This window comes from Labrus bergylta, chromosome 12 (genome assembly GCF_963930695.1).
Source record: "Labrus bergylta chromosome 12, fLabBer1.1, whole genome shotgun sequence".
NCBI classification, from domain to species: domain Eukaryota; kingdom Metazoa; phylum Chordata; class Actinopteri; order Labriformes; family Labridae; genus Labrus; species Labrus bergylta.
Window position 1 is genome coordinate 9,173,749 of NC_089206.1, and position 26,883 is coordinate 9,200,631.

A 26,883-nucleotide genomic window follows, 5' to 3' on the forward strand; every position below is an offset into this window, starting at 1 on the left:
AAATGAGATACCACACAAACAAAATAAACACAGCAGTCACTTTCTTGTCAGCAACTGTCTGTGAAAGATGAGCATGCTGTCATCAGTAATTACTACACCAGGAGATAACTTCACCACTAACTTGTCATTGGTAGCCCTTCCCTCTCCTTCTATTTACCTCTCTTTACCTCATCCAGAACCACACCACCCCACCCACTGTGCCCTCCCCCCTCCCCCTCCCAATAATACCCCACACACTTTGAGCATCCATCTGCTCCATCTGCTTTAACAGGGGAACCCTCCCCTTGACAGTCTCAGTCCAGGCACAAGCTTCCAGGCAGAAAAATCAGACATGTTTCCCCAAAGGATTTAATATCCAGTAAAATCCAGGAGGGTGCAAGTCCATACCACCTGCATAAACCATTCTCCGAGTCTCTGTGGGAGTAAGGACGGAGCTGTAGACAGGTAAACAACTCTTACCCTCTGTTTGTTTGTGACTGTGTGTGACCAAGTCTATATCCTTAAGGTCAGCCCCTATTTTGTTATATCCAAGTAGGGGTCTACAGGATGAAAGGAATGTGAAGTTTGTCCTTAAAGGAAGAGTTAGTTAACAGTGTTTTTTAAAATCATAGATGATCAAGTGGAGTGCTTCTTTTAATTACCTAGAATATCAGTCTAAACTGGTTGACAACTATAGTCGTCACTTTAATAAAAAGGGATCAATTAAATGTTCTGGTATAGCATTAAATTGCCCCTATAAAGATATATTTTTCATTGTTAGACTTATACTCAAGTTTAGAAGTCAAATATAGAGTCAAAAACTTTTAGTACATTGATGTACTGCATAAAGGGGAATCTTATTCAAGGCATTTTACTATTTCAAAATGACATTTCATAGCAGCAGTAGCAAACAGTCCAGCTTCATCAAACTATATGAAGTAATACAGGGTCACAGCTAACTATAGCTTAGGAGCTTTGGAGCTGTGCACCATCAGTGTTTGTCCTCCACGTGATATTGACCTCTCATTGACCACTGTCTTTAAAGTTCTAAGCCTTCTAAGCAGTCCTGAATATAAATAAAATGAATCATCTTTCTTGTCAAATAAACTATTTCCCTGCTTTGAAAAGAGTGTATTGGCATACACAGCTTTTCAGTAAAGGGCGAATTGCAGAAACTGGCTGAATACCCCCCAAAATTGGATCCCTATGCATAGATAGGGTCTGTGTATTTCTTACTGTGTGTTATGCCCAAAAGAACTAATAAGCATAAAGTCACAATGAACACAATAGGTTGACATTCTGACTCTGCTGTACATGTAAGCCTCAAAGAATGCAGGTAGATACGAATAGTTCAAGTTTTGTACAGATGTTTTTTGAAGTTATATATCAAAACAACTGAAGGCAACATACAAAAATCAGATTACAGAGTCAAATTTAAGCAGCATGAAGGTGTTGCGGATGAAATTGGGTATATCTGGATAAGTGGCTTCTCAGTGTCGCCTCCTTTTATGATGTGAAAAAAGTATATGTACTGCACAGCAAGAAAACCAAACCTATTAAGCAAATACTTTACATTGAAAAGACACACTTATGTTGGGTCTTACCATTGGTACTAATAGTTATTTTTGCATTCTGTTCACAGGTCTCTCTTTTGACAGTCATCCCTCGTCAAAATGTGGAAAAGTGGAAAAAGCCCGGGTTCTAGGAGACAATGTAAAGTACAATTTAAAATTCCCTTATTTCACTAAATTATGGTCCAATGATATGTTGGTTTCAGTCTATTGCAAAAATAATTAGAGACAAACAGACAGAATCAAAAAGACTAAGAGATGGTATTGAAAATGTTACATGTTTCCAGAGATCAGACAGTGTATAATGGATTTTTTTTAATTTTTAAATTCATTTCTTCATTTGACAAGATTCAGTCAAGTTTCTGATATTTATTATTTGAATAAGCAATCCTTTAATTTTCATTTATGTTAAAGATTTCTATTATTATAATTTCAATCCTAAATTCCAGAATAGCATTAGCAATTTATGTGGCCTCACTGTCATTTTGGTGGTGATCAAGTGTAATGTTAGACTGCATTCTTCCTTCATACAGATTTTTTTTTTTAAACTACTATCCTATGTACATTTGAACAATTTCACTGAGCTTTACGAAGAGTTCAGCTTGTTGTTTTGCTGCCAGGTACAACATTAATGTACACTAAAGCTCTCATAGTCATGTACAACCTGAGACAGACTCTCTACTATCTGGTGAATATTTAGCTGATCAAGAGCTAGCTATTTCGCTCAGGCAGTAGTGGAGTCTAAACACAGAGCTAAGCTTCATCAACTTAAAAGGTGACAACATATCAATGTTGTTTTAAAAACTGAATTATGCTGCCCTCGCGTGGCCAACAATCAGTTATTGCAGACTTAAAGATACTACTTTGATTTTCTCCAACAAATGAGTTCACGTCGGGTCCTTCCGAGACAATAAAATGAGAAAACATTTACTCCCACAAGAGGGTATGTGATCTCTACTGTATGTTAAGTGTGCAAGTTGGAGTTTTGCCAAACTGGCAGGCCCTTTAACATCCAGTTGATTAAAGGTCTTTTCTCTCAGGCTTCAGTGTTAAAGTGAGGATGAGAAGAAAACATCCCTGGATTAAGGTTGCCTGCCTACTGCCCTTCATGGTGACCCTCTCAGGGCTTTAGTTTATTCAGGCCTGTGTAAGCTTTCCTTTTCCACATTATGCCTGACTGACTCTTCGCTTCTCCGCCCACTGTTTACTTTGGTCTTTGAACCTCTTACCCTCCATACTTCCCTATGTTTTATCAATGCTTCCATACATCATCTATCCACCCATGAGTCCATCCATCACTTATACCTAGAAGCATAGACAAATAAATGCTTCACCTGGTTTAGATAAACATTTCCACAAATACAAGACAATTCCTGCAACAACAACAAAAATGTATAATATATATATTCTATATACACAATAAAATATATAATGTTTAATATCTTACAGCAAAGGCTTAGCATTTACTCATGTGCTTGTAACTGATGTAATGTTGTTTCTTCCACTCAGGTTTCTCCATCGTTCATCAATACATTCAACATTTTAATGAGGTGTCTGGCAACAAGTCAGGTGAAATCAAAGAATGGTTGATGTAGAGTTTGAGTACAATGTTGATCTACATCCTTTCTTATGAATAACAGAAGATTATTGAATAATACATTAGGTATTATTGAAAAGTGTGTCTACCTGATCTGCCTGTCATTGTGGTGTTAACCTTAACTTAAATATCTATTTACTATCTTATCAAGTCAGGCGCCCTCTTTGACACGTTTGACTGGGGGACAGCTCTCCAAATTCAGCCCTTGACTTAATGATCATTAATCCCTGAATTAATTTTGTTCCTCATTGACTTTTGTTTTATCCTCTATCCTGGCATTTTAAAAGCCTGATAAGAAATACTCCACAAAACAGCAAAAAAAGAAGATCATGGTGTGAATCTTATGCACTGCTGTTTGAAGACTGAGTTATTTCGACTACAGACTTTTCATTAATCTTACCGGAACAACTAAAATACAACTGAAATGACTAGTCAATTCTTCCAATAGTTCATCTACTGAAAATCAATCTGAAAATGTTTTGATAATCAATTTCTTACCAATTTGTTGCATTTCAGAGCAAACTATCCAGACAATTGACTATTCAATATAAGCATTTGTTGATCGTAGCCCTTATGTGTAACTGTACATTCTCTACTGTGTAGTATTAGAGTGTACATGATGATGAGCTTTTACTGGTCTTTGAGAAGATGTTGAAAGTACACTCTCAAACAGAGCGTTTATGATCAACAGAAGGTTGTATAATAATAAACTGAGTGTCTAAAATTTGACAAAATAGATACAGGATCATCAGCAGATCATCTTTCATGTTTCCGTTGTACCTTCTGCTCTACAGATCTACTATACATTTAACAAATGTGTGGAGTACTTCATGTTTGTTTAAACATCATCAAGCTATTATGTCAGTAAAAATACAAACATTAGCAAGCTGTCTACATTAAAACACACACATCCACACCAGCCATCACTGTGAAAACCTTTGACATTTCTGACATCTGCTGGTGGAAAGGAAATCTGTTTAGTCCTACCAAATGCAACACTTTCCACTTGGTCTGACGATTTATTTTAAGTTACTGTGTTTACTTACTATGCTGAAGTGATTTTTGGTTTGTTTTAACCTTCATAGTTAATTTATTTTTCATTTATTTTAAATAATGTTTTTGCTTACTTTGTTTAGCTGCCATCAGGAGAAGATCCAAGACTCCAGGAGTGATGATCACTCAGTATGTAGTGAACCTACCAGAAGGGAAAACCACCCCAGATTTCCAGTCTAAACCTATGCCAGTAGAAGTTAAAGAAGGTGGGTTACATTTTAACAAAGCCCTAAAATATACTTCTGCAATTCAGTCAAGTCAAATTAATTAGATGCGCCAATGCACTGGTCAATGGAGACTACAGGAAACTAGAATGCTTACATTTTAAAGCACTCAACATTTAATAATGCTATTCTATTCATCATTTAGGACAACTAGCTGTTTTCAAGGCCATAGTGACGGGGGATCCAAAACCAGAGGTTTCATGGAGAAGAACTAAAGGGAATATTTTAAACAAGAACAAATTTCTGAGTAAATATGATGAATCAACTGGAGAACACATATTGGAGGTAAGTTACTAAATGACTAAAAAAAACATAGCAGAAAACAAACCTTTGACTATTTACTAATCAGGCTGTGTTTTTATTAGCCAAGTAAAGCACATTACTATCTTGACATAAATACAACATATTAGATAAACTCAATCTTGTCATCTAATAACTGAAAGTGCAGAATGTTATTTATATTTCTAGATTCGCAAAGTAACTACCGAGGAAGCAGATACATACAAGTGCTTGGCTGTGAATGAATTTGGCAAAGCTGTCTGCACGACAACGCTCAACCTGACTGAAGGTAAGAGTTGTTCCAATAACGCAGTCCCAGATGTGATTGGTAATGTCTGTTGTGATTGTGCAAGTTACAGAGTTGATCAATCTGGCTGGTATTACCATTTCCATTATTTGACTTCTCATCAATTGCTGGTTCTTCTTGCTTTAAATTAAAAAAGATAATAATAATTTCGTTGTCATAGTAGTTTATAGTTTTCATAACTCACTGTGATCTGCATTTGCTGCTTTCAGATTTGAAAAATCCAGCAGATTTCAGAAAATTGTTGAGGAGAAGGTAAGAATTCAAATACTATGGTATCAAAATATTTAAATTATAATAAGATATGTCTGCACATGGGTGGGATTTATCATCGATCCTTGTCTGGTCATATGTAGTGTTTAATATTTGCCTTGTACCATTAGCAAAGCAGGAAAGAAAACTCCAAATGGGGAATCTGATGACAAATTCTGGGAAGCAATGCTGAATGCTGACAGGAGTGACTATGAGAGAATTTGTGCTGAGTTCGGCATTACAGACATACAGTCGATTGTCAAGCAACTGGCAGAGAAGAAGAAGGAGAGAAAGCAAAAAAACTTTACGGTACGAAATCTGTCAAGTACAAACAATATCATCAGTTTGGTTATTAACATACCTCTTAACAACTATGATGGATTCTCATCTGACTGTATTTATATTGGGCTCAATATATAGTACAACATATTACCACTATTTTGGACATCATGCCCAAATGCAATATTTTTAACCTGCCTTTTTATTTGCTCATCCGGACACTAGATGTGGATTTAAATACAGTATAGTTCCCTCAAAAAATACAAACAGTTTAAGTTATACATAGCTGAATGCTTAAACACAAGTGTATCAATGGAGTTGATCTGTTAACAGATTGAAAGTGCAGATTTTGCAGAAAGTGTTATATCTGATTTCATCAGAGCTATCCACTGAGATTTAAATATGCACAATTTACATCAGTGATGTTATCTTTCCCCAGTCAGATTATGACATTTTTGTCTTGTTTTCAATCCCTTTGTCTTTGTTAGGATGGTGAGATACCATACGATGAAGATTTATCAGAGAAAAATGGCTTTAAGAGTCGTAGGAGGACAAAGGATTATGGTATCAATGGCCCAATGCAAAAAGATGCATGGCAGAATAAAGTGGATGAAGAGGTCAACCGCCTGTTTTCAGAGTTAAAATGTAGGTATATTAAAATCATGTTAAAGATGACCATATTATGTTTGAGATTATATGAATACATATAGATATAACTGGTTCAAAGGTGACACACTTCACATACAAAGACACAAACTTAACTGGAGTCCATTTGTGTAACAAACTGACGTCTGGTTGTCTGACTTCATTCTGTTTCTTTTACAGTCGCCAAATTGGACTTTGTGATCAAAATTCAGGAGATTAAAGCTGAAGAAAACGATGATGCCCTCTTTGAGTGTGTCCTGACACACCCATTGCCCAAGATATCATGGATGGGCAAGGGCAGCGAGCTGGAGGATGGGGAAAAATACAGCATAACCGTGTCAGACCACCAACTGATCCACAGCCTGCTGATCAAAGACTGCACACTGTTGGACAAAGGCATCTATTCAGTTGTGGCTGGCAATGCGTCCTGCAGTGCCTGGCTGGTTGTAGAAGGTAGCCTTAATGTATATTGTACTTGAATTCAAATGTTGAATGTATGCTGAAGTGATCCTCATTGCTGCTAATGGAAATTATTTGGGATGACAATCACAAATAAATGGCTCATGTGTTATGTACGATGTATTTTGCATCTTTTAAACAGAGAGGGACCCTGCATCTACTGGGAAGAAGACAGTCCGTTCAGGTACCTTGAATGGTGGAGGACGGATCGACCTTGAAAAGCTGGCAAAAGAGCAGCAATTAAAAAACCAAGAAGAGATGGAGAAGATTTTAGCGGCTGTAAAAGAAAAGTACAAGGAAGAACTACTGAAAGATGGGAAGATATTAGCCGCTGGGAGTGACGGTGAAATAAGTGAGGACACTGGACCGGGCAAAAACAGCGGAGAGATAAAGTCTAAGTCAAAAGGGAAGAAAGGAAAAGTAAAGTTCAAAATCTCAGGAGAAAATGGCACAGAAACAGAATTAGATGATTCAGACGGGCAACTAACAGGAGATGACCCAACGCACCAAAAATGCACCCGATCTGGTCAAATGGATTTTGACAAGGTAACAGGTAAAGTCGATCGATGCCTGACAATTCATTTTCACGACCACAACTGTTAAGTTTATGATGAAAACATGCTTCTACATAGTAAATATGACATTGGCGGAAGAAATGGGCATTGACATGTAATGCTTAGGTTAAAAGTAACATACTGAAAAGTCGCCTTACTGTACTTCTAACAAAATGATTACCAGGCTTTTTTAAGCCCTAAATTTGCTGAGGTGCATCAAATAAGTTATTGCAGGACAACCACAATTTTGCATCTATTATACGCTTACTTTTTAGCACACCAAGTACAAAAAAAAATGGTTCATCTAAAAATATGATAACCGACCAAACCAGGTATCTGGTCAAAAAAAGTCTGAATAATTCAGCATAACTATAAATAACTATAAAAAACTGATATAACAATGACGGTGGACAATTTCAATACAATGTTGTTGTCCTACTCTTATGGACTTCCATCTTTTTGGAAATCAATTTTTTTGTGCTTTAAAACTATTTTCCACGCTTGATTCTTTTCAGTTGAAGTCTTTATTTATTTAGAGTCCATGTGCAAAAATGTTGATGTAGAGTTTAATTGGGTTCAATTATTTTCCTAAGGTGAAAATGAAGATTCAGAAGTAAATAAAGACTCTACTGGGTCTACAAGACGTCCAGGGCAAAAAAAGAAGGCCCAGCGGAAACAACGCACATCTGGTAAGAGACAAGAACAAACATACTAACTCCTGAACTGAAACAAATGTACTGTAAGTTATCTTTTAAGATGCGTCACAGATATATTGTATTGTAAAATATGAGTAGAGGAAATGTTAGTCGTGAAAATGACCAGTAGAAGCTCTCGTTAGCACTTTGGATTCACAGTATATTCATTTTATCCGTTATGTAACATCATTGGCCTATTGTATGCAATACCTTAGTTGAAAGTTCTTAAAAATTATTAAAAGTGTGCAAGACAGTGTGATCATCTGGACCGATCCTTACATTTCAATGTCATTTTACACATTCATATACAAGTCACCCCAATGGTGGAGATATTTTAAAATTACAAAACAAAAGTTTTCCGACAAAATAAAAAAACTCATTGAGTTTGTACTACCTTAAGTCTATGACTATTACACAGATCAAAATGAACTTGAAAGTGAAAATGAAGAAAGTGATAGTAATGACTGCGAGGACTCTACTGGCCAAGTCAAACATTCAAGCAGTTCGAAGAAACGTCAACGTTCAAAGAAAGCCATGAATGGTAAGAGACAAGAACAAACATACTAACTCCTGAACTGAAACAAATGTACTGTAAGTTATATTTTAAGATGTGTCACAGATATATTGTATTGTAAAATATGGGTAGAGGAAATGTTAGTCGTGAAAATGACCAGTAGACGCTCTCGTTAGCACTTTGGATTCACAGTATATTCATTTTATCCGTTATGTAACATCATTGGCCTATTGTATGCAATACCTTAGTTGAAAATTATTAAATTATTAAAAGTGTGCAAGACAGTGTGATCATCTGGACCGATCCTTACATTTCAATGTCATTTTACACATTCATATACAAGTCACCACTATGGTGGAGATATTTTAAAATTACAAAACAAAAAATTTCCGACTAAACAAAAAAACTCTGAGTTTGTACTACCTTAAGTCTATGACTATTACACAGATCAAAATGAACTTGAAAGTGAAAATGAAGAAAGTGATAGTGATGACTGCGAGGACTCTACTGGCCAAGTCAAACATTCAAGCAGTTCGAAGAAACGTCAGCGTTCAAAGAAAGCCATGAATGGTAAGAGACGCTAAGGGAAACTTTTGCAAAGGTATAATAATTTCATCACCTTTGTGGTAGAAGTTCACCATTAACTACTATGCTTTTTAGAAGGTGAAAGTGTAGGTCCTCAAGACACAGAGTGTGAAGATACAGAAGACGCAACTGACTCTGTTACAAAATCAAGGCGTAAAAAAAGACAGGGTCCACTGATAGAAGACACAGTAATTGGTAAGTAACCTTAAAAGGGGTCGTGACTGAAACAAAAGAAGGGGCTATATTGAATCTATGTTTGTCCAGCAATCAAATAATTAGTTCGTTCAATAATCATTGATGTAATACACAACAAAAGACCACGTTCCTTTTAGGAAGGAGTCAAGTGGATTATCACCGACATTAAAATAAGTTCCTCTGAAAATGATAATGATATACTTTGGCACCTTTATCCGCCTTTGTCATATTAAGAGGCTTCCCATGTTACTCTACATGTTTGTAATGTTGATAAGGACACTCACCATTTGCATAACTAAGCTGCACAGAAAATTGTTTGGTTTTCATTTGCTTAATTTAAGGAGTTTTACTGACAGATCTGCAGTCAGCTAGATTTTTTCCCTCCTTTTAACAAACTATTTCAAACTGAATAAAATGTCTGAATAAGAATCATTAAAAAAAATATATATATATTTTAAGAGATGTTGAACCTGATTTAAAAGTAACTAAAATTGTGTACTATTAATATATTCAATGCACCGTATGTAAAAAGATTAAAAACATCAGGTTTGCTTTTGAATCCATACTACAATAATCGTGGTATCTAACAGTTTCCCTGTCTGTATGCTAGATCCAGGGGTTCATTTCGTCTGTGGTCTGTCTGATGTCAGCGCTATCATCCATGAAACTGCTGAGTTAACATGTAGGCTCAGCAGTGAAGACTGTGATGGAGTCTGGTACAGGGACGGCAAGAAGGTTAGTCATAAAGGTCAAACTCATCATTTCCTGGGGAACTCTGGTCATGTCAGTCAAGCGAGTGTGTTACAGTGGCCTGGTGATCCAAAGTTGCTTCCCCAGCAGCAGACACCTTTTTGTCTTGCAGTCAGAATGCGTTTCATGCTTACACTGACTTTTTCTTAAATGAGACAAGGCCATACCAGCATTGAATTGGAAGTATTGGAGCTGATTATGTTCTTTTTAATTTATTTAACTAGTGTTTTTTTTATACTTAATTCAATATCCATCATGTGATCAAGTTACAAAAGGTATAACATTAAGTTATTTATAACACTACTTGATACTGTTTAACTCTGGAGACAGTATTCCTCAAACAGACACATTTCATATTACTTGGCAGTTTTGGTTTCTTGGCATTATGACCGTCATGAACCCCTAAAATCAAATTCTGGTGGCTGAGAGGAAGAACTGCACTTCCATACAGCTTTATGAGATTATGCATCTTTTCTGGTGTCATAAGGACCAACCAAGACAAAAAACATCATGATTAGTATAAGTACCATAAGACAACTAGCTCCCTCTTGATTGAACAGCAATCAAGAGGGAGCTAGTTGATAGTCAAAGAGCCTTTTTTGATAAACGTATGTTTTGTCATAGCTCTGTTTATTTTCTGTCTCTTCTCCCAACAGATTTCCCCAGATGACAATTTCACTATCAGTAAGAATGGTGCAATCCATAAATTAGTCATTATTAGCTGCACGGAAGAGCACTCTGGGAAATATCGTTTTGAGGCAGACGGTCGCAAAACAGAGGCGATGATCAACGTCAAAGGTTTAAGGATTCTAATGACATCAACTGATTGTTATTTTGATGATAACGCTTAAGTGAAAAAGATTACAAATGTTTCTATAAACACATCTTAGAGACTGATCATAGTCAAATACAATATCGATGCTGAAATGACCCAGATGTGCTTTGTTTAAGATCCCCCAAGGTTTGACCATGAAGACCTCAGAGTATTCATTGAGCCATTGACAGTTAAAACAGGGCACAACGCCATCTTCAAACTGCATTTTGTTGGCCACGAACCCATAAAAATTCAGTGGTACAAAGAGGGAGACGAGCTCCAAGATGACAACAATACAAGGATAGAGAAATCTGCAAGTCACAGCCGCTTGCTGCTGAGCAGGTGCCAAAGGAAAGACACAGGAGAGATCAAGATCAAGCTGAAGAACGAACACGGCTTCATCGAGGCAATTTCACAGCTAACTGTGCTTGGTGAGTGAATGAAGGACAATGCAGGAAAACAGGAAATCTCTTATCACTCTGTTGTTTTTCTTAGCTCTTCATGTAACACGATAAAAAATGGCAAACAAATTAAAAGGGACATCTTTGAGATCCAAAGTCTTCAAGATAATTCTTATCTTTATGGATGCCAAAAGAAGTAATTTGGGAGGCAAGTTGTGCTTTCAAGATGTTTTCTCTTCAAAGATCTTACAAACAGCAAGTAGAAGTGTCCTTAAATGAATCAAAACTCATCCACATTATCTTTAATTCCAGGCCAGTGTTTTCTCTGTGGGAAGAAGGGCTCAACTTTTCACTGAGCCTATTTGTGACAGGACAGATTTAGATTTTATTTTGTTCTCTGTATTGAAAATATTGTATTTTGTTCCCTCTAGAAGAGAATGCCAGTTTCAGCTAACATTAGGGGTTATCCGATGTGTTTTGCACACATTTCAGACAGGAATTATTTTTTTCAAACCCCTGCTTTATCTTAAACTACTGCACGAATTAAAACTTTAAAATGTTTTGTGACTTTTTCCTCAATCACAGACTTTTCAGGAAAGGGATTTTCAAACGGGAAATTTGACTTTTTAATCTTTCAGACAAACCCACTCCACCTCAGGGTCCTGCGGAGGTCACAGAAAGTTCAGCTATGTGTATTGAATTTCGATGGAGACCTCCGAAGGATGATGGTGGCTCACCGGTGATAAACTACATACTGGAACGACAGCAAGTGGGACGAAACACCTGGAAGAAGTTAGGGGAAATCCCAGGTGTGCCAAGCTATCGGGACAATGACGTGGACCATGGCCGGAAATACTGTTACCACATCCGAGCGGTAACTGCTGAGGGTTTAAGTGACATTATGGAGACTGATGACATGCAAGCCGGGACTCTAGGTGAGCCAATATGATATTTGTTTTTTATCTTTCAGATCAGTTTTTCCAACTAATTCAACTCAAGAACTAAACAAAAGATACACTGCAGCTACTTTTCAATTTTTAACTGCCAATTAATCTTTAATCCACCAATAATACCAAAATGATTACAGTGACTGAACCTTACTATTCCAATTCAAACGGCCAAACATCCATTTGTCCATTTCATTCTGCTATCTAGGATAGGGTTGCAGTGACAGCAGGCTAAGAACTCTAAATAAGCTGACCCAGTTATACCTCTCCAGGGTACTGTATTCCAGCTCAACTGGCTCCTTTCATTGCAAAGGAGTAAGAACTCTACTCTGTTCTCTATCCAGATGTCTGAGCTCCAAGGCTGCAGCTATCCTTCAGAGCAACGTCATTTCAGCCGCTTACCAGCAATCTTGTTCTTTCGGTCTTGAGTAAAATGGGTGAAGGTCAGCTCCCTCTTTGCCATGATGGACCGGAACAACGCTTGCGTTATTTTGTTTAACGCACCCAGTTGAATGTCAATCTCATGATCCATTTTACATGTACTTGTACACAAGAAACTGAGATACTTCAACTCACAGTCCTAAAATAACTTTTTGACTCACCAGGCAATGTAGATGAAAAAATGAATCGGCCAAGCATCCCAACTATTTGGGACTCGGCTGCAAACCTCTTCAATGCATACTGAGGTGACAATTCAATGAAGATAACTTATTTTCCTTCTGTAAACCGCAAAAGTACAATTTGCCACAAACCTCTTTGGAGCTCAACATGTCACAATAGGTAATTCATCAAAGCAACCAGAAAAGGCACAGAGTTATATCAAGCATCACCACATGACAGCAGTAGCCCACAACACACAATGAGGAAACCACAAGCACAATGTAAAAAAATAAAAAAATAAAAAAAAGTTTTGCACTTACTTTTTGAGGAAACACCACCCCCTGGTCTTTCTTTATGAAGTCTGTGTGCTGAACAAGGTTTTCATCCTACTGGTCTGTAAGGCTCCACGTAAATAGTGACTTGAGGTGAAGTCTGGAAAAAGTCCAATCCATGAAAGATGTAGTTCATTTCCAGAGCTGATGAAAAACAGTCGATTTATGTTTGGATTGAGTTAAGATCTATTTATGGCTGCTATATTTAATCCCCCAACCCAACTACCTACAAAACCACATGTGTCTAAGGATAAACAAAAAAAAGTTTAGGTGTGTAAGTTAATTAGTAATTAATGCATTTTACAATTAAACATGTGGGAGACTAACTTTAGCAAAACCATTTTAAGACTTTACTTCACACTGCAAGAAATTCACACATATACTTTATACAGTAAATACGGTACTTCTGGTTTTCTATTCTGCCACCAGTAACCCGATATATCTCATGGCATATTTCTACACAGTAGTAAAATTATATATTAGGGGTATTTTTGGACTGATAATATTGTAGCATGCAAGATTAACCAAGCGTCGACAAGCTTTTACCGACATTTCAAGCTGCCAAAGGCGAACGTAACACAATGAATATTGTTTATATTTTTCTATCCTATTCCTGTCTTGTCACTTACCATTCTTGTTTCAACACATTTTCGTTTCCTCAGAGGCTGTATGCCCACTTTCATCGAAAATGACACTTTTGTTTTCAGTAAAGACGGGTTTTTTTAATTTATTGTTTCAATTGACTCCAAAACACGACTACACAACTTTAGTATCGGGTGGGCGGAGCTTATCAGTACTTAGAAGACAAAAAGTGTGACGTAGGCCTATTAACTCAGGGCGTGTTCAGGAATAACTACAGAAAAAAAAGTGCTTTCACATTGGTCTGATACCAATTTGGTTAAGTTGTGATTCTGAAATTTTAAAACTGTAAAAGCTTCTTAATAAAATTCACATTTACAGGCCAGGTAATCCAATAAGACTTATTTCTATTTCCACTTAATTGGCCTTTTTCTACTGCATATATTTGTCATATTAAAAAATTACAGGTGTTACTTATTACATTAAAGATGTTGCAATTCTATGATAGCAACCATGACAGTGGGACAATAAGTCACCAGGATTGTAAGTTCAGCCAGCATTAATTTGTTTTCTTTATTATAACATGAAAATATACTTAGGTTTAAATTAACATAACCTTTTGATCATCTCAACTCAACTCAGTTTTGTTTAAAAAGCACATTTCATACATGTAAAAAACACAGAGGAACAGACACAACATGAAAGTGAAAGCAATGTTTCATTGCAATAAGCAAGATTATGAAGAGCTTAAAAAGGAAGGTAATACAATAATTTAAAAAGATAAAAATAAAAATACAGTGAAAAAAACAGCAATCAATACACATTTTTAAAGATGGTAAAAACGTTGATAAACATGTAAAAAAAAACAGAGATAAAACAATGATAACATTTCTTGAACATGGTTGTAAAGTTACTCCTAATTAAAAGCAATATTCAAAAGATAGGTCTTAAATTGACTTCATCATTTAAACCAATGTCCTTACTGCCCCCTGCTGTTCCCCAGTGTGTGTAAACCATAGATCTAAACACACAGCACAGATCTGTTTACAAAGCAGTTGGCTTCATTTATAACATGACGACAATATTACTTAAGATAAAATGAAACATTAGCATTCATCTATGATGCCTTGTCTTTAACTGCAGAAGAACATTTCAGTCTCTCTCTGAGTTCAACCTTTTCTAACAATACCTACCATGTGCTTTTCTGCATTTCTTCAGCTTTTCCCGGTCCTCCTTCTCCTCCAAAAGTGATCAGTGCCTATGATGACTGCATCAACATTTCCTGGGATTCCCCAAGTAATAAAGGAGGTTCACGAATCCTTGGCTATATTTTGGAGAAACGGAAGAAGGGGAGTAATCTGTGGACTGTTGTTAATGCCTTGGATGAACTAATAAAAGGTCTGCATTTTTATTCCCATTTAGTTCAGTCTGGCTTTGAAGCCCACAACACTGATGTTTTGGCTTTCTGAAATTACTTCTAGAGAAGAAATATGCGGTGAAAGATGTAGTGGCAGGAATGGAGTATGAATTCAGGGTTACTGCCATAAACCTCTCAGGAGCTGGTGAAAACAGCAGCCCATCTGAATTTGTTTTCGCAAGAGATCCCAAGAGTAAGTGTTGCAACAGATTTGTATGCTACACCCAAAAGTCTCCAGTAGTTTGCTGAATATAAATTCACATTTTGCATCTTTAAATTATGATTTTAAAACTTCTACTTTGAAATTTTGTGAACCTCAGAGCCTCCCGGAAAAGTTTTAAACCTGAAGGTGACAGAAACTTCTTACTCACACATCGCTCTGACTTGGACCAAACCTGAGGATAAACCAGAAATACAGGACGAAGCAAAGGGGTATTTTGTTGAGATCCGTCCTGCTGAAGACATTGAATGGTCCCGCTGTAATACCACCATCCTCATCACGACTTCCTACAATGTGAAAGGCCTGAAATCCATGGGCATGTATTGGCTGAGAGTGATTGCGACTAATGATGGTGGAGATAGCACTCCTGCCGAGCTGGCCAACTATGTCCTTGCTATGCCCTCGCCCGGTATGTAGTCTTGTTTGAAATTTAAGATGGAAGATGTTGCTGTTCAGTTGCACCTATGCATACAATGAGCAATCAGTCAATATTCATTTATAGTCTAGAGATCAATAAGAAGCACTTACTTTGACATACTATGTTGCTGTGACACTAACAAAAACCAATGAAAGAAAAACAACAAAAAGATGTAAGAAGTAGAGAACACAAAACGCTTAATGTGACAAACTAAATGCAACTACATTTTCTGAAAAAGAGAAATAGTTGCATAGATGAATAAAGGAAATTTAATGTAAGATTAAATACAGGAATGTAAAAAAAAAACCCAATCAATCCCATCCAATATGATGAATGATTTAGTAGATTGAAAATAGTAAGAAAAATTGAAATTGAAATATAAAAATACAGTTTGTGTAAAACATTTCCTGAATATAGTTTATGAGGTAAAGCTTCCAAAATGTCTTCTCTTTCTTCTAGAGCTCGATGCTTCTCTATATGATCTGTATCTCAGGGTACTGAACCACTGATCTGCTACTTAATCATGAATGCATAATTCTGGGGAAGAATGCTATAGGAATCACAGCTGTGCATGTTTGACAAATGTGCCTTATGTTAAAAAAATAAAAAACATCTTAAATTAAATATTGTCCAAAAGCACTTTTCATTGTTTTTGCTCAATATTCTAGTGAGGCCAAAGTTCACAAACCACAAGATGAAGAGTTTCATGGTGGTGAGGGCAGGAAACTCAGTCAGGATCACAGTCAACTTTGAGGTAAGATCTCAACTTCGGAGACTGGTGCTGTGCAAACAATGGCTTTACAAAATTAAACAACATGGAAACCCAATTATACTCTATTAGGCGCTGTGTGTTATACATGAAATAATACTCAAGATTTCTTTTACAGGCCTCCCCACAGCCTAAAATAATCTGGCTGAAGGACAATGTGCCTGTTACAAAGCGAGTTACAGTCAGTAACTCTGATGGCACATCACAGCTGCTGATCCCCTCCTCAGAGCGCTCCGATACTGGCATCTACTCCATTTTGGTGAAAAATCTTGCAGGACAGGAGACATTCAGTACAGAGGTCAGGGTCACAGGTAAAGCAGATATCAAGATAGACCTTTTTTTTTTTTTGCAATATCGTTTAAAAAAAGAGACATGTTAAAGGTTCATCAATAAAATTAGACTGTGGTTACAGATGATCCAAAGCCTCCTGGGAGCGTGGAACTGGAGGAAAATGTGCCAGGTACAATCACAATGATCTGGGAGCCTTCTCCTGATGAGAAGCGCGACGATCGCCTCCACTACATAGTGTCCAAACTGGACTCCACCAAACGCACATGGACCACAGTGGCAGAGAGGCTTTTTAATAACAAGTTTACAGTTTGCAACATCATGCTTGGAAGGGAGTATAATTTCCGGATCTACGCTAAAAACGACATGGGTGTATCTGCACCCTCAGAGTCTCCTACCTGGGGGATGGAGCGGAAGAAAGGTGTGTTCATGCACAGACAAGAAACTCAAAAGCCTAAAGGTAGAAAACTGTAATGTTATTGTTTTTTTCTTTCCTTGTAGAAAAGTTTGTGGTGAACATACCGACCAGAGAGGACCGTGATTTGCGTTGCGCGCCGACCTTCCTTGTGCCTCTGAAGCTTCACACTGCACCAAAAGGCTACGAGTGCTACATGAGCTGTGCAGTGAAGGGAGATCCCAAACCTCGCATCACGTGGTATCGAAATCACATCAGCCTGAACACAAACACCAACTATTACATCTCTGACACATGTGGAGTCTGCTCCATGCTGATTCTCCGCGTAGGCCCCAAAGACATGGGCGAGTACACCATCAGTGCAGAGAACGCCCTCGGACGGGCTGAATGCTCCACCGTGCTCAGCGTCAGAGGTGAGGGAGGAACACACCTGCAACTGAAATCAGAGCATTCACTTTGGTTTAAAGGAACAGAGTTGATTAAACCATTCCCCTCTCTCTTTTCCACACAGAGTGAAGAAATGAAATGCATCATGAAGCAATATCTATTTGAATACTTGGTTGTGTCTGAAATCATTTACTACTCCCTGTATCTCTACTACAGAGTTAAACTGTATGTACAGGACTCTGAAGTGATCTCTCATTGACAAAATGACAAAACAATTTCTGCCCATTTTTTCTGCGCTGTCTAAAGTGTAAAGTGCTGTGTTAGTGGCTGTATATTACTTTTAACTATGCATTGTGGAATATTTGGGTTAACTATATATACATTTAGATGTTCAGTCAACATTCAGAGATTATAACAGAGATATTCCTTATATAGTGGAATATATAGTCACACTGTATAGACAGTGATTTCAGGCAAAGCCAAAATGTTTGGATTGAAGTGACGCTTGGATGTAATACGCCAAATAGAAAAAGAACATTTGAAATTATATCAAGTGGACTGACACTGAAATAAAGAATACAACTAACTTCTCAAATACATACCGTTATTATTGTTGTTTAATGGTTATTTCACTGTGTCTTTTGGCCTCACGTCACAACATCAGTGTAGAACATGAACATCATCTTTGTCATCGCAGACATTTGGACTTTTGTCATGACAGCACAGGTTTCACTGACAACATTAACAATGATCTCACCTGTTCAACTGGCTAACATGCATGGACAGAACAAGGATCCTGAAACCAAGGAAGGGAGCTAAAGGAAATTCAGCCGTCATTCATTGGATAATTCACACTGGTGCTTTTCATACTGGGACATGTCGTAATGTGTTCTGGAGGTAATGCCAATATCTAGGTGGAGGCTGGGTGGAGCAATACTGGGGTGATTCTGTCATGTAATTGACCTTCATGTGATACTTCAGGTACAGCTATATTACACTTCAGTATTGCAAATATTTGCTCTTTCTTTTGGTTACTTCAGTTGAGGCCCACCCAACTGTTTTCTGTGTGATCCCCGAGAACTCAGGTACAGAGTTCACCTCACCTTTGTTTAAAATGTACAGGGAGGTTTTCCCAATCAGCGCATTTATACTGATGCAACTAGAAGAAGGAGAAGTTAATTATTTTACTGTTGTTTCACTTTATATATATATATAGAATTTCAGGGCTCAACTTTTACACAAAAGCTAGATCTGTGTGTGTGCGTGCGCGCGTGTGTGTGGACCATGAACAAGAATTATCATGCCAGACGTGCTTAATATCATTGTCAGTAGCCTGCAGGGCAGATTAGTTTAGTTTCAAAGCAGCACTGTGGGACAGTGGTTAACACCATCATCTCACACCAAGGTTCTGGATCCTCCTCCTGCCTCTGCAGGTGTTATGGTTTAAAGACGTGTCAGTCATGTGAAGCATTAGCAACTAGTCCTGTGTAATAGAATAGAATAGAACTTTATTTGTCCACAAAGTGGAAAATTGTCTTTGGCTTCACAAGAACAAGACAGAAAAAAACATTGTGTATTGTTAAATATCCAATGTCAGCTTGGATATGCTTCAGTAAGTGCTGTGACCTTTTAATTTGACAAACAAAGAGCCAATGCAGAGCTTTCTCAAACCTGCTACTTGTCTGATGGGATAGGGGACACTGCACTGCACTGTTAATAATGAAGAAACAGAGCCGACTTCTCACTTATTATCTTAGTAAACATTTTCAAACGAGTTAATGGTCCGGATAGCTTGTTTAAAGTCTTCTTAAACACACCATAATGTTCATTTTGTTAATTGTGCTGCTGTTTAGAGCAAAAATTGACAATAAAATATGTTGCGCTTCAGGATGCAGCTACCTGATTGACAAGTTGCTATAACAGCATCCTAGAAACCAGGACAGAGATGTGACGATGTCCATCCTAACGTCGAACTATGGTTCCAAAAAAGAGACTGCAATCATGTGAGTCTTCCTGCAGAGTAGTGCCTATTACTACTTTTCAACTTTGAGTTTCAAAAAGGAAGCTTGAAAACCAATAGGTTACATCACCGTGGCTACTTCCACTTTCTATAGTTAATGCCAACTACCATGGAAGAGAAAATGAATGGATTATCTTCTTCAAAATAAAACAGCATTAAAACAGACAACCTAAGTGTAAGAATGAATGATTTGGTCTTTGAACGCACTAACAGGAGATTTAAGCTCAACAATGTTTAAGGGATTTAAGGGAATTAAGGTCAAAAATGAATATCTTAAAAGTTGAAAATAGGACTTTAAGAGACATGTGACCTTTTTACAGCGTGAGCGATCACGCACATTTTAAAGGGACACTGCAATATGAGCACAACGGAGAAAGTGAAAGCGCTCATTGATTGAGAAGGACAATAAATCAGCCACATAGCTTTCTTAGAGTCCGGCCTCGTCACCCATGCTGGCTTGTGGCAGAGGTGTGTTAAAGCTGCAGGGTGCATGCAGCTCTGCACGGACCTCAGCAGCTGTTAAAAAAACAAAAAACAAACATAGCGCATAGGAACACTCGGAGCAGCTCGGCCGTGTAGATTTTCCATTAGATGACAGCAGCGCACATGGTGTTGGAGGCTCAGCCCTCACCCCCGCTCACTCCTCCCTCCTCTTCCTGAATGGATGATCGCGCTACTTGCGGTCCACGCCTCCCTGCCTCATCTTCTCCTCTCTACCTCTTCTTCGCCAGGAACCTCGCTGCTGCAGCTTCTCGGTACTTCATTGCGCGGTGATAGAATCCGGCTCGATTTTGTGCAGCGCCAATTAAAAAAAAAAAAAAAGCCACCCGTGCCCTCTTAGATCTTCGCGTTTGTGACCCGCCGGCTTCTTGAGAATCACCTCTCTGCCTTGCCAGAACATTGTGTCCTTTGCGCTGGGAAAATGACTGCCAAGCATCGGAAAGGGAAGAACAACCACAAACATGAAGATAACTTTTTCAAAGGCGACAACACGGAGACAGAAGTTCGCGCAGGAGCCAGTAATAACGCTCTTCTCTTGGTTTTATTCCTGATGATCGTAATAGGCGGTGCGTCTGGCGCATGGTTCTGTTTCCAGCAGCACCAAACTTTAACCTACTTAACAGACAATCTCATGGGCATGCAGATGAAAATAGTAAAGCTTCAGTCCTCCCACGAAGAACTGCGGCAGTCAAGTAGTAAGGTAAGGCACACAAACCTTCCCTGTGAGGTTAGTATTCGTCTCCTGAGTTGTGCAAGTCATTAACTGCACAAGACGCCCACCCCCCTTTTTCGTGGCCGATCCCCTTTTTATGAATACCCTTTCAGAGCTTTAACACTTTTAAAAAAAATAAATAGTAAAGGCCTCACCCCACGCACACACAGTCCACGTTGCCCCCTACAAGTAAGGAAAGTTGGGAGCTGCAGGCCTCTATCTATCAGATTTCCAAATGCCAAGAGCCTCACTGGAGTGAGCACAAAACGCTGCTATTTCTAACATCCACACAGACAGCTGCTGACACTTGTACCTAGGATTATTCTTGACCTACTACAGCAGGGACACTGACTTTGTCGTTGTGCCGAAAGTATTAAATCTTATCAGTATCAAAAGTTCTCTGCGGAAAAGTGTGTGTAGTGTAATATTAGTGGAGAACATGCTTCCAGGGCTGTGGGGGAGGATGCTGCCAAAATAATAATACACAAGGCTGTGTAGTGTGCCAGGGCTAAATTTAGTCTGATACCTAACACTAGTTTAGAGGTTGTTTTCAGTCCATCCAAAGATTCTCATACAAATCAAAGCTATATGTCTGATCTGTATTTTTGCAATGACTCTAAACTTGTAAATACTCTAGGCACTACTTTCAGAAAATCTCTGAAGTTTTGCGTCAGCTTGGATAAAGTAACCCTGTTATGTCACTGCCAAAACTGACGTTCATGGCGACATTCATGGCTGCCTTGAGCACAGTCTTCTCTACCTGTGAAGCCCACAGAAATGTCAGCTATTTCTAAGTTGCTGCAGGCCACTCCAGGAAGACGAGCAGGGTTTTTTTTTTTCTTTCTTTCTAACTTATGTAAAACAAAGACATGCCCTCGTCACTCCTCCTTTTCCTGCAACTCCACATTAGGTGCGGGCAAGCATGTAATGTGGCGGAAAACTCTGCATGAGAACAGCTCTGCCAGCTCAGTCTTGTTAACAGAAATATTTCCTGTTCAAGCAGTTAACTCATAAACTCGCCTTCTGCTGTTGCAAAAAGTGTTACAGGTTGGTTGACTACCCCTGAGACTGACTCCTGGTAAACACACAGTAAACATTGATTCAGTGGAAGGCTTACTTTGGCAAATGGAATTTGTTTTTATGTAACATCACTGAGCTGTCCATGCATTATCAGATGTGCCCTGATATTAGTATGACTATGAAGACTCTGCTCCACAATAGGAGATCTTTTTTTCCTTTATTGATATAGTTTGAACAGATTCTACTAAAATCATTAAAAAAATTAACATCCATGATACAATTTTAGGAGTTTGGCTTCCATTTACACAGATTTTAAATAGAAGATGAAGTCATTCAGCTCTATGAGAATGATCCCTGCTGTGTTTCTTGTTGCTGCAGCCTGTTTCAGAGGGGTTGGAGACCCGCCTGAATGCCCTGGAGGAGTCTTACACCCTGGCCCAGAAGCAGGTGGGAATGGCACTGGCTACTGCAGAACAGCTCAGGACGTCCGACCTCCCCGCTCAGGTGCTGTCGCTCCACACCGAGATGAAAACCCGCATGGCTGAGATGCAGCAAGCCACCGTGTCTCTGGAGCAGCTGGGCCAGCTGCAGAGCATGCTGAAGGGGAAGAGCGAGGAGTTTGAAGTCGTGAGGATTCAGGTGGAGGGCCTGGCCACGCTGAGCACCGAGCTGTCTGAGAAGGTTGAGGTTTTGGCGGGCAGCCTGGGGGAGGCCGAATCAAAGCTGGAGGACAAAGAGGAACAGGTCGGCGCGCTGAGTGCCACCCTGGACGGACAGGCGGCAGAGGTGCTCAGATTGAAAGAGCAGCTGGTTGCCTATGAGGCTCGGCTGGTGGAAAGCACGCAAGAGATGGCTACTGTCAGGTAGGTCGTGGAAAAAGCAGCAGGTTTGGGAGCTTTGGAGGGAAATAGCTCACCTCCTCTGACCCATAACTTAGTGTTGACTTTGCCAAAGCCGGACTGGCTGCCACTGTCTGTGTGTTACTCTGGGAGGGCGCTGGTAGGCCTCATATTCACATTGGAAGATTGCCCCGATCTGTGTAAACATTTCTATTGTACTGATGATTTTCAAAGCTTTCTTTGTCTGTAAGTCGGCACTCTTTCAAGCTTATACCAACATACAAATGTGGTTCACAGGCTATGTTGCATATCAGACTCAAAGAAAGGCAAAGTAATGAGAACATTTCTTACAGTACTTTAACTGTAGGGGTCCAGGCTTCATGTTTCTACAGAATTGATGTTCCATTAAATTCCCTACACTTAATATCTGCAAAAATAAAACTAGTTTTTAAACTAGGACTTTCAAAAAGAAACTCACACCTTGATTGCCTCCTGTCTTTCAGAGAGCTGCTTGAGAGTGAGGAGGCCCGGCGGCTGCAGCAGGCCAGCGTGGAGGAGCAGCTCAATACGGTACGTCAGAGTCTGCAGGATCAGAACTCAGCGGCCCACAGTCTGCACTCTGGACTCGGGGCTCAGCTGGAGAACATAAAGGAGCAGGTTACCAAGGTAACCAACGCACAAGACGGATATAGAGTACTGTTTTGTTTCACTTAATTCACTGATCAAAGTCAAATTCGCTGAACATATGAGTCTAGAACTAACTAGACTAAATCACGTATCTTTTTATAAAGAGGTCACAGCATACAACAGACTCGATAGATATCCAAGTTTTAGGAGGTTTGTGTCATTACATTATATTTGAACTACAATGGCAGAACATGCCTGACATGCCTTATCACATAAAATCAGCACACATGATCTCATTACTATTTCTGTTCCCTGTGTGCCTTAAGGGAGCCGTAAGATTTTCTTGTCATTAATTTGAAGGAGCTAATTACCTCGCATGGATTTTCTGATGGATTTTCATGCACTCTCCCCTTACAATTATCCAGATACAGTAACGTATTGTTCCTTTTCTGTCGGATGGTAGACATATGGATGGTCTGTCTGCTATGAAATGATCTAAATAGTTTTATTGCTTTTCTTATCTTAGTTGGTGGGAGAAACTCAACCTCCCGCTGAGCCTGAGATACAGCCCGAGGAAGAAACGGCTCCAGCAGCTGATGCAGAGGCAGCTGCAGCCACAGAAGAAGAAACCGTAGAGAAAGAGGCACTTCCTGCTGCCGAAACTGCCCCTTCTGAGGAGGTCGATGCAGAGGGAGAACAAGAGGCAGCCGACCAAGACAAGGCAGAGGCAGGTGAAGGAGCAGAAGCAGCTGCACAGGAAGAAGCTCCCGTCGCACAGGAAGAAGCTCCCGTCGCACAGGAAGAAGCTCCCGTCGCACAGGAAGAAGCTCCCGTCGCACAGGAAGACGCTCCCGTCGAGCAGGAGGACTCCGTGACAGATGAAACCGCTCCTTCAGAAGATGAGGCAGAGGATACGATACAGACAGGAGAAGAAGAACAAAGTGTAGAGGAGAAGGCAACTGAAGACGAGGAAGTTCAGAAGGAGGTAATACCCGAAGAGGAGAAACTTAATGTGGAGGAGAAAGTGTTAGAAGAGGAAGAAGATGTAGCAGCTGAAGAGGTGAAAGGTGATGAGCCATTAGAAAACAGTGATATAACAGAGGATGAATGTAAGTATGGATATATTGAGAACACAAATAAGGTTAATTTTGAAATGATGCACTGGATAAACAAAATAAATGATAAGTCTCTGTCCTAATATTCTTGTTTTGTTGTGTTTCACAGAGCGCATTGGAATCTATCCCACCATGGACAAACTTTCACACACACAGAATGGGACATTTCTCCACCTAATGACACACTCTACAATAAGACAAACGCTTTTTAGGGAGGCACTATTGATTGCTGTTGTTTCGGTGCAGTATTCATTATATGGTTGCTCTTTGAAAGGCAGAAGAAATAGGTCACTATGCTGAAGTCTTTACCTCACATTACAAGATGGCTGTTATGTTGCTAAATAAGTACTTCAGGGTTCACCTGCCAATAACAACCTCAGAAGCCTTAACGCACAAACTATCTTTCTACAGAGCCTTTTCCACTCTTCATAAGTCTGTGCTAAACTGGAAATCTAAAGGCCAAGGACATGACAAGAAGCCAATGCATACACTGTTTTTTTTTTTATGCACTTGAAGCCATAAGTAATGCCTGTTTTGGTGACATTAAAATGTTTCTTTTTCTAACTGCCTGAAATGCATTTTGAGACTATTTCAGAAGAAAAGAAAACCGTAACTTAACATGTCTGAGTTGTTTACACGGGCAAAACTGCCAACTGAAGAGCTAGCAAAAGAAACGGCGCATCTTTGAGATAAACAAGAGATTCCTGAATGTATAAGACAAACTGTAGTTGATAGTACTTTTGTATTTACTTTTCTAAGTACTTGCTGTGGTTCAGTACTTAAAATAATGAACGTTTGGTTGATGAAGTATGGCTTATCGTGTTTTTTTGCACTCACTACAGGTGTAGTATTGTAAAATACAGTGGTCTAAAAGTCTGACATCTCTACCAAGAACTGTTTGATCAGCATTATCCTGCTGCATTCAATGCGTTTTGCCATTATCATCGAGTTCAATCAGACGTTGCCTCAACAACAATAGTGGAAATTCTAACTTCAATAACTTTAACTACTAACAATATCTTTGTCCCTAACTTCAAGAAAAGGCTTTTTGGAGAATCTCAGGGACAAATTATTCTTCAAGAGGGCAAAATATTAAAGCACTGAAGATGCAGTTGAATATTTTTGTTTTTTGGGAGGTATTTAAATGCTAGCTGAGGGATTCTCATGGCCATGTAATCGCCATCCAAAGCATCAATTAGACCCCCATTACAAATATGACACAATACTGACAAATAAGGTTTGTTTTGTAGATCATCACAGCTTAAATCTTAAAACTAGTTTTTTGTCTAAACTACTGCAACAGCATGTCAATCTCGGAAGAAAGTCGTGAATTCAAATAAATCAAGAAATTGAACTCTACAGTTCCAAATTTCAGCCAATTGAGAGTTTAGAGCAAGAGTTAATAAATCCAGATCGAATGCAAACATATAAATCAAATAGAAGGACAAGTTCATGCTCATGTAAATTAGCATTCTAGGTAACTCTGTCCCAGCAGATGTGTTTGTTGTGCATAGTCCCTGTCGAATGCTGCAGCCTAATGTCAGACTTCCTAGTTTTCTACTTTCCCTAGCAGGACACTGACCCTTAACAAAGGTGGAAGTCATGCCTGGACTGTGAAATCTGAAGGTGGAACGAAGAGTTGTTATCGCGACAGTCAGCAGATCTCAGCCCTCCTGGACATGTCTGGGAACATGAGAGAGAAAAAGAAAAAGAAACACAGGGTCACATAATAAGTTTCCTTTTCTGAGATGCTCTTAAGACAACTGGAATAATGTGAATTATGAAACAAGGCTCTGCTATTCAGAGTGGAAGCTGTGATTAGAGCGTAGACTTAACATATCAAACATATTTATCTGAAGAAGGTCCCCCTTTGAGGAGATGACTAATATTTGTATGGTCAGTCTTCAAAATGTGAAGTAATTTATGTTAGTTCTTGGTAGTAGGCTAAAGCAAGGCTTTTGGACATCACTGTACCTACATTTTTACTAAAATAGGAAAATGCACTGCCAAGGATTTGGTTATTGTCCACTTCTCACGTTGTCCTTTTTAAAATAAACTGCTTATTTCACTTATATTCTTTGCTGCTGTGTCGTTATTCTAATGATGACATTGCATTATCAGTGCTTGGATAGAATTAGCTGCCTCATTTCCTTTCTAATTGGATTCAGCAATCGGATAACTTCCCCATCCTATTTCCACATATTGTCAAAAGGTTTTTTCTTTTACTGTCAGCTGAATCGACTGTTTATAGAGTCTTATCATGCATGTCTTGTCAAGGATACATCTTTAATGTAGGCTACTTTATTACTCAGTCATCAAAAAAAATACCAAGATTAAAATGAACATATTCAGTTTGAACTGATTCACTCTGGTCTCATTACAGCACTGTGAGGAGTAGCTCAGGGTGAGTAAATCAAATGCTGATAACATTTTGCACATAGCCTACATGTTCCAGATTAAGATGTTTGAATGTAATGACAAAAAGCAATCATAACACCACTTGTTTATGCACCTGAAAAGACCATGG

General features: G+C 38.8%; 2 protein-coding genes across 3 annotated transcripts; both read left to right on the plus strand.

Moving 5' to 3' along the window:
- Positions 1–276: 276 nt before the first annotated feature.
- On the plus strand, positions 277–20,418 carry LOC109985403 (immunoglobulin-like and fibronectin type III domain-containing protein 1). The gene is made up of 27 exons (XM_065961461.1): positions 277–444; positions 1,622–1,692; positions 3,060–3,119; positions 4,284–4,406; positions 4,570–4,709; positions 4,893–4,992; positions 5,220–5,262; positions 5,391–5,568; positions 6,027–6,183; positions 6,364–6,636; positions 6,785–7,195; positions 7,790–7,885; positions 8,310–8,432; positions 8,853–8,975; positions 9,066–9,185; positions 9,796–9,920; positions 10,592–10,733; positions 10,887–11,180; positions 11,789–12,085; positions 14,827–15,006; positions 15,090–15,218; positions 15,346–15,654; positions 16,332–16,417; positions 16,551–16,743; positions 16,845–17,141; positions 17,222–17,548; positions 17,647–20,418. The coding sequence occupies exons 2-27, from the start codon at positions 1,653–1,655 to the stop codon at positions 17,649–17,651; spliced, it is 4,371 nt and encodes a 1,456-aa protein (XP_065817533.1). The 5' UTR covers positions 277–444; positions 1,622–1,652; the 3' UTR covers positions 17,652–20,418.
- Positions 20,263–26,430, plus strand: LOC109985362 (uncharacterized abhydrolase domain-containing protein DDB_G0269086). 2 transcript variants are annotated; one of them, XM_029277650.2, is made up of 5 exons: positions 20,263–20,743; positions 22,154–22,638; positions 23,118–23,280; positions 23,768–24,350; positions 24,466–26,430. In XM_029277650.2, coding segments are annotated over exons 1-5 (1,512 nt in total). In that variant the 5' UTR covers positions 20,263–20,464; the 3' UTR covers positions 24,468–26,430. The 2 variants fall into 2 exon arrangements, with proteins under 2 accessions (XP_029133483.2, XP_029133484.2); XM_029277651.2 differs by having other exon boundaries at positions 20,265–20,743; positions 23,118–23,184.
- The last annotated feature ends 453 nt before the right edge of the window (positions 26,431–26,883 follow it).

What these genes read in the sequence shown, in the direction of transcription:
- LOC109985362 (XM_029277650.2), top strand. Translation starts at nt 20,465, where the DNA reads ATGACTGCCAAGCATCGGAAAGGGAAGAACAACCACAAACATGAAGAT. An exon ending in TGCGGCAGTCAAGTAGTAAG is followed by an intron (nt 20,744 to 22,153) that starts GTAAGGCACACA and finishes TTGTTGCTGCAG; the next exon opens with CCTGTTTCAGAGGGGTTGGA. An exon ending in CAAGAGATGGCTACTGTCAG is followed by an intron (nt 22,639 to 23,117) that starts GTAGGTCGTGGA and finishes CCTGTCTTTCAG; the next exon opens with AGAGCTGCTTGAGAGTGAGG.
- LOC109985403 (XM_065961461.1), top strand. Translation starts at nt 1,653, where the DNA reads ATGTGGAAAAGTGGAAAAAGCCCGGGTTCTAGGAGACAAT. An exon ending in GAAAGCAAAAAAACTTTACG is followed by an intron (nt 5,569 to 6,026) that starts GTACGAAATCTG and finishes TGTCTTTGTTAG; the next exon opens with GATGGTGAGATACCATACGA. An exon ending in GGCGATGATCAACGTCAAAG is followed by an intron (nt 10,734 to 10,886) that starts GTTTAAGGATTC and finishes GCTTTGTTTAAG; the next exon opens with ATCCCCCAAGGTTTGACCAT.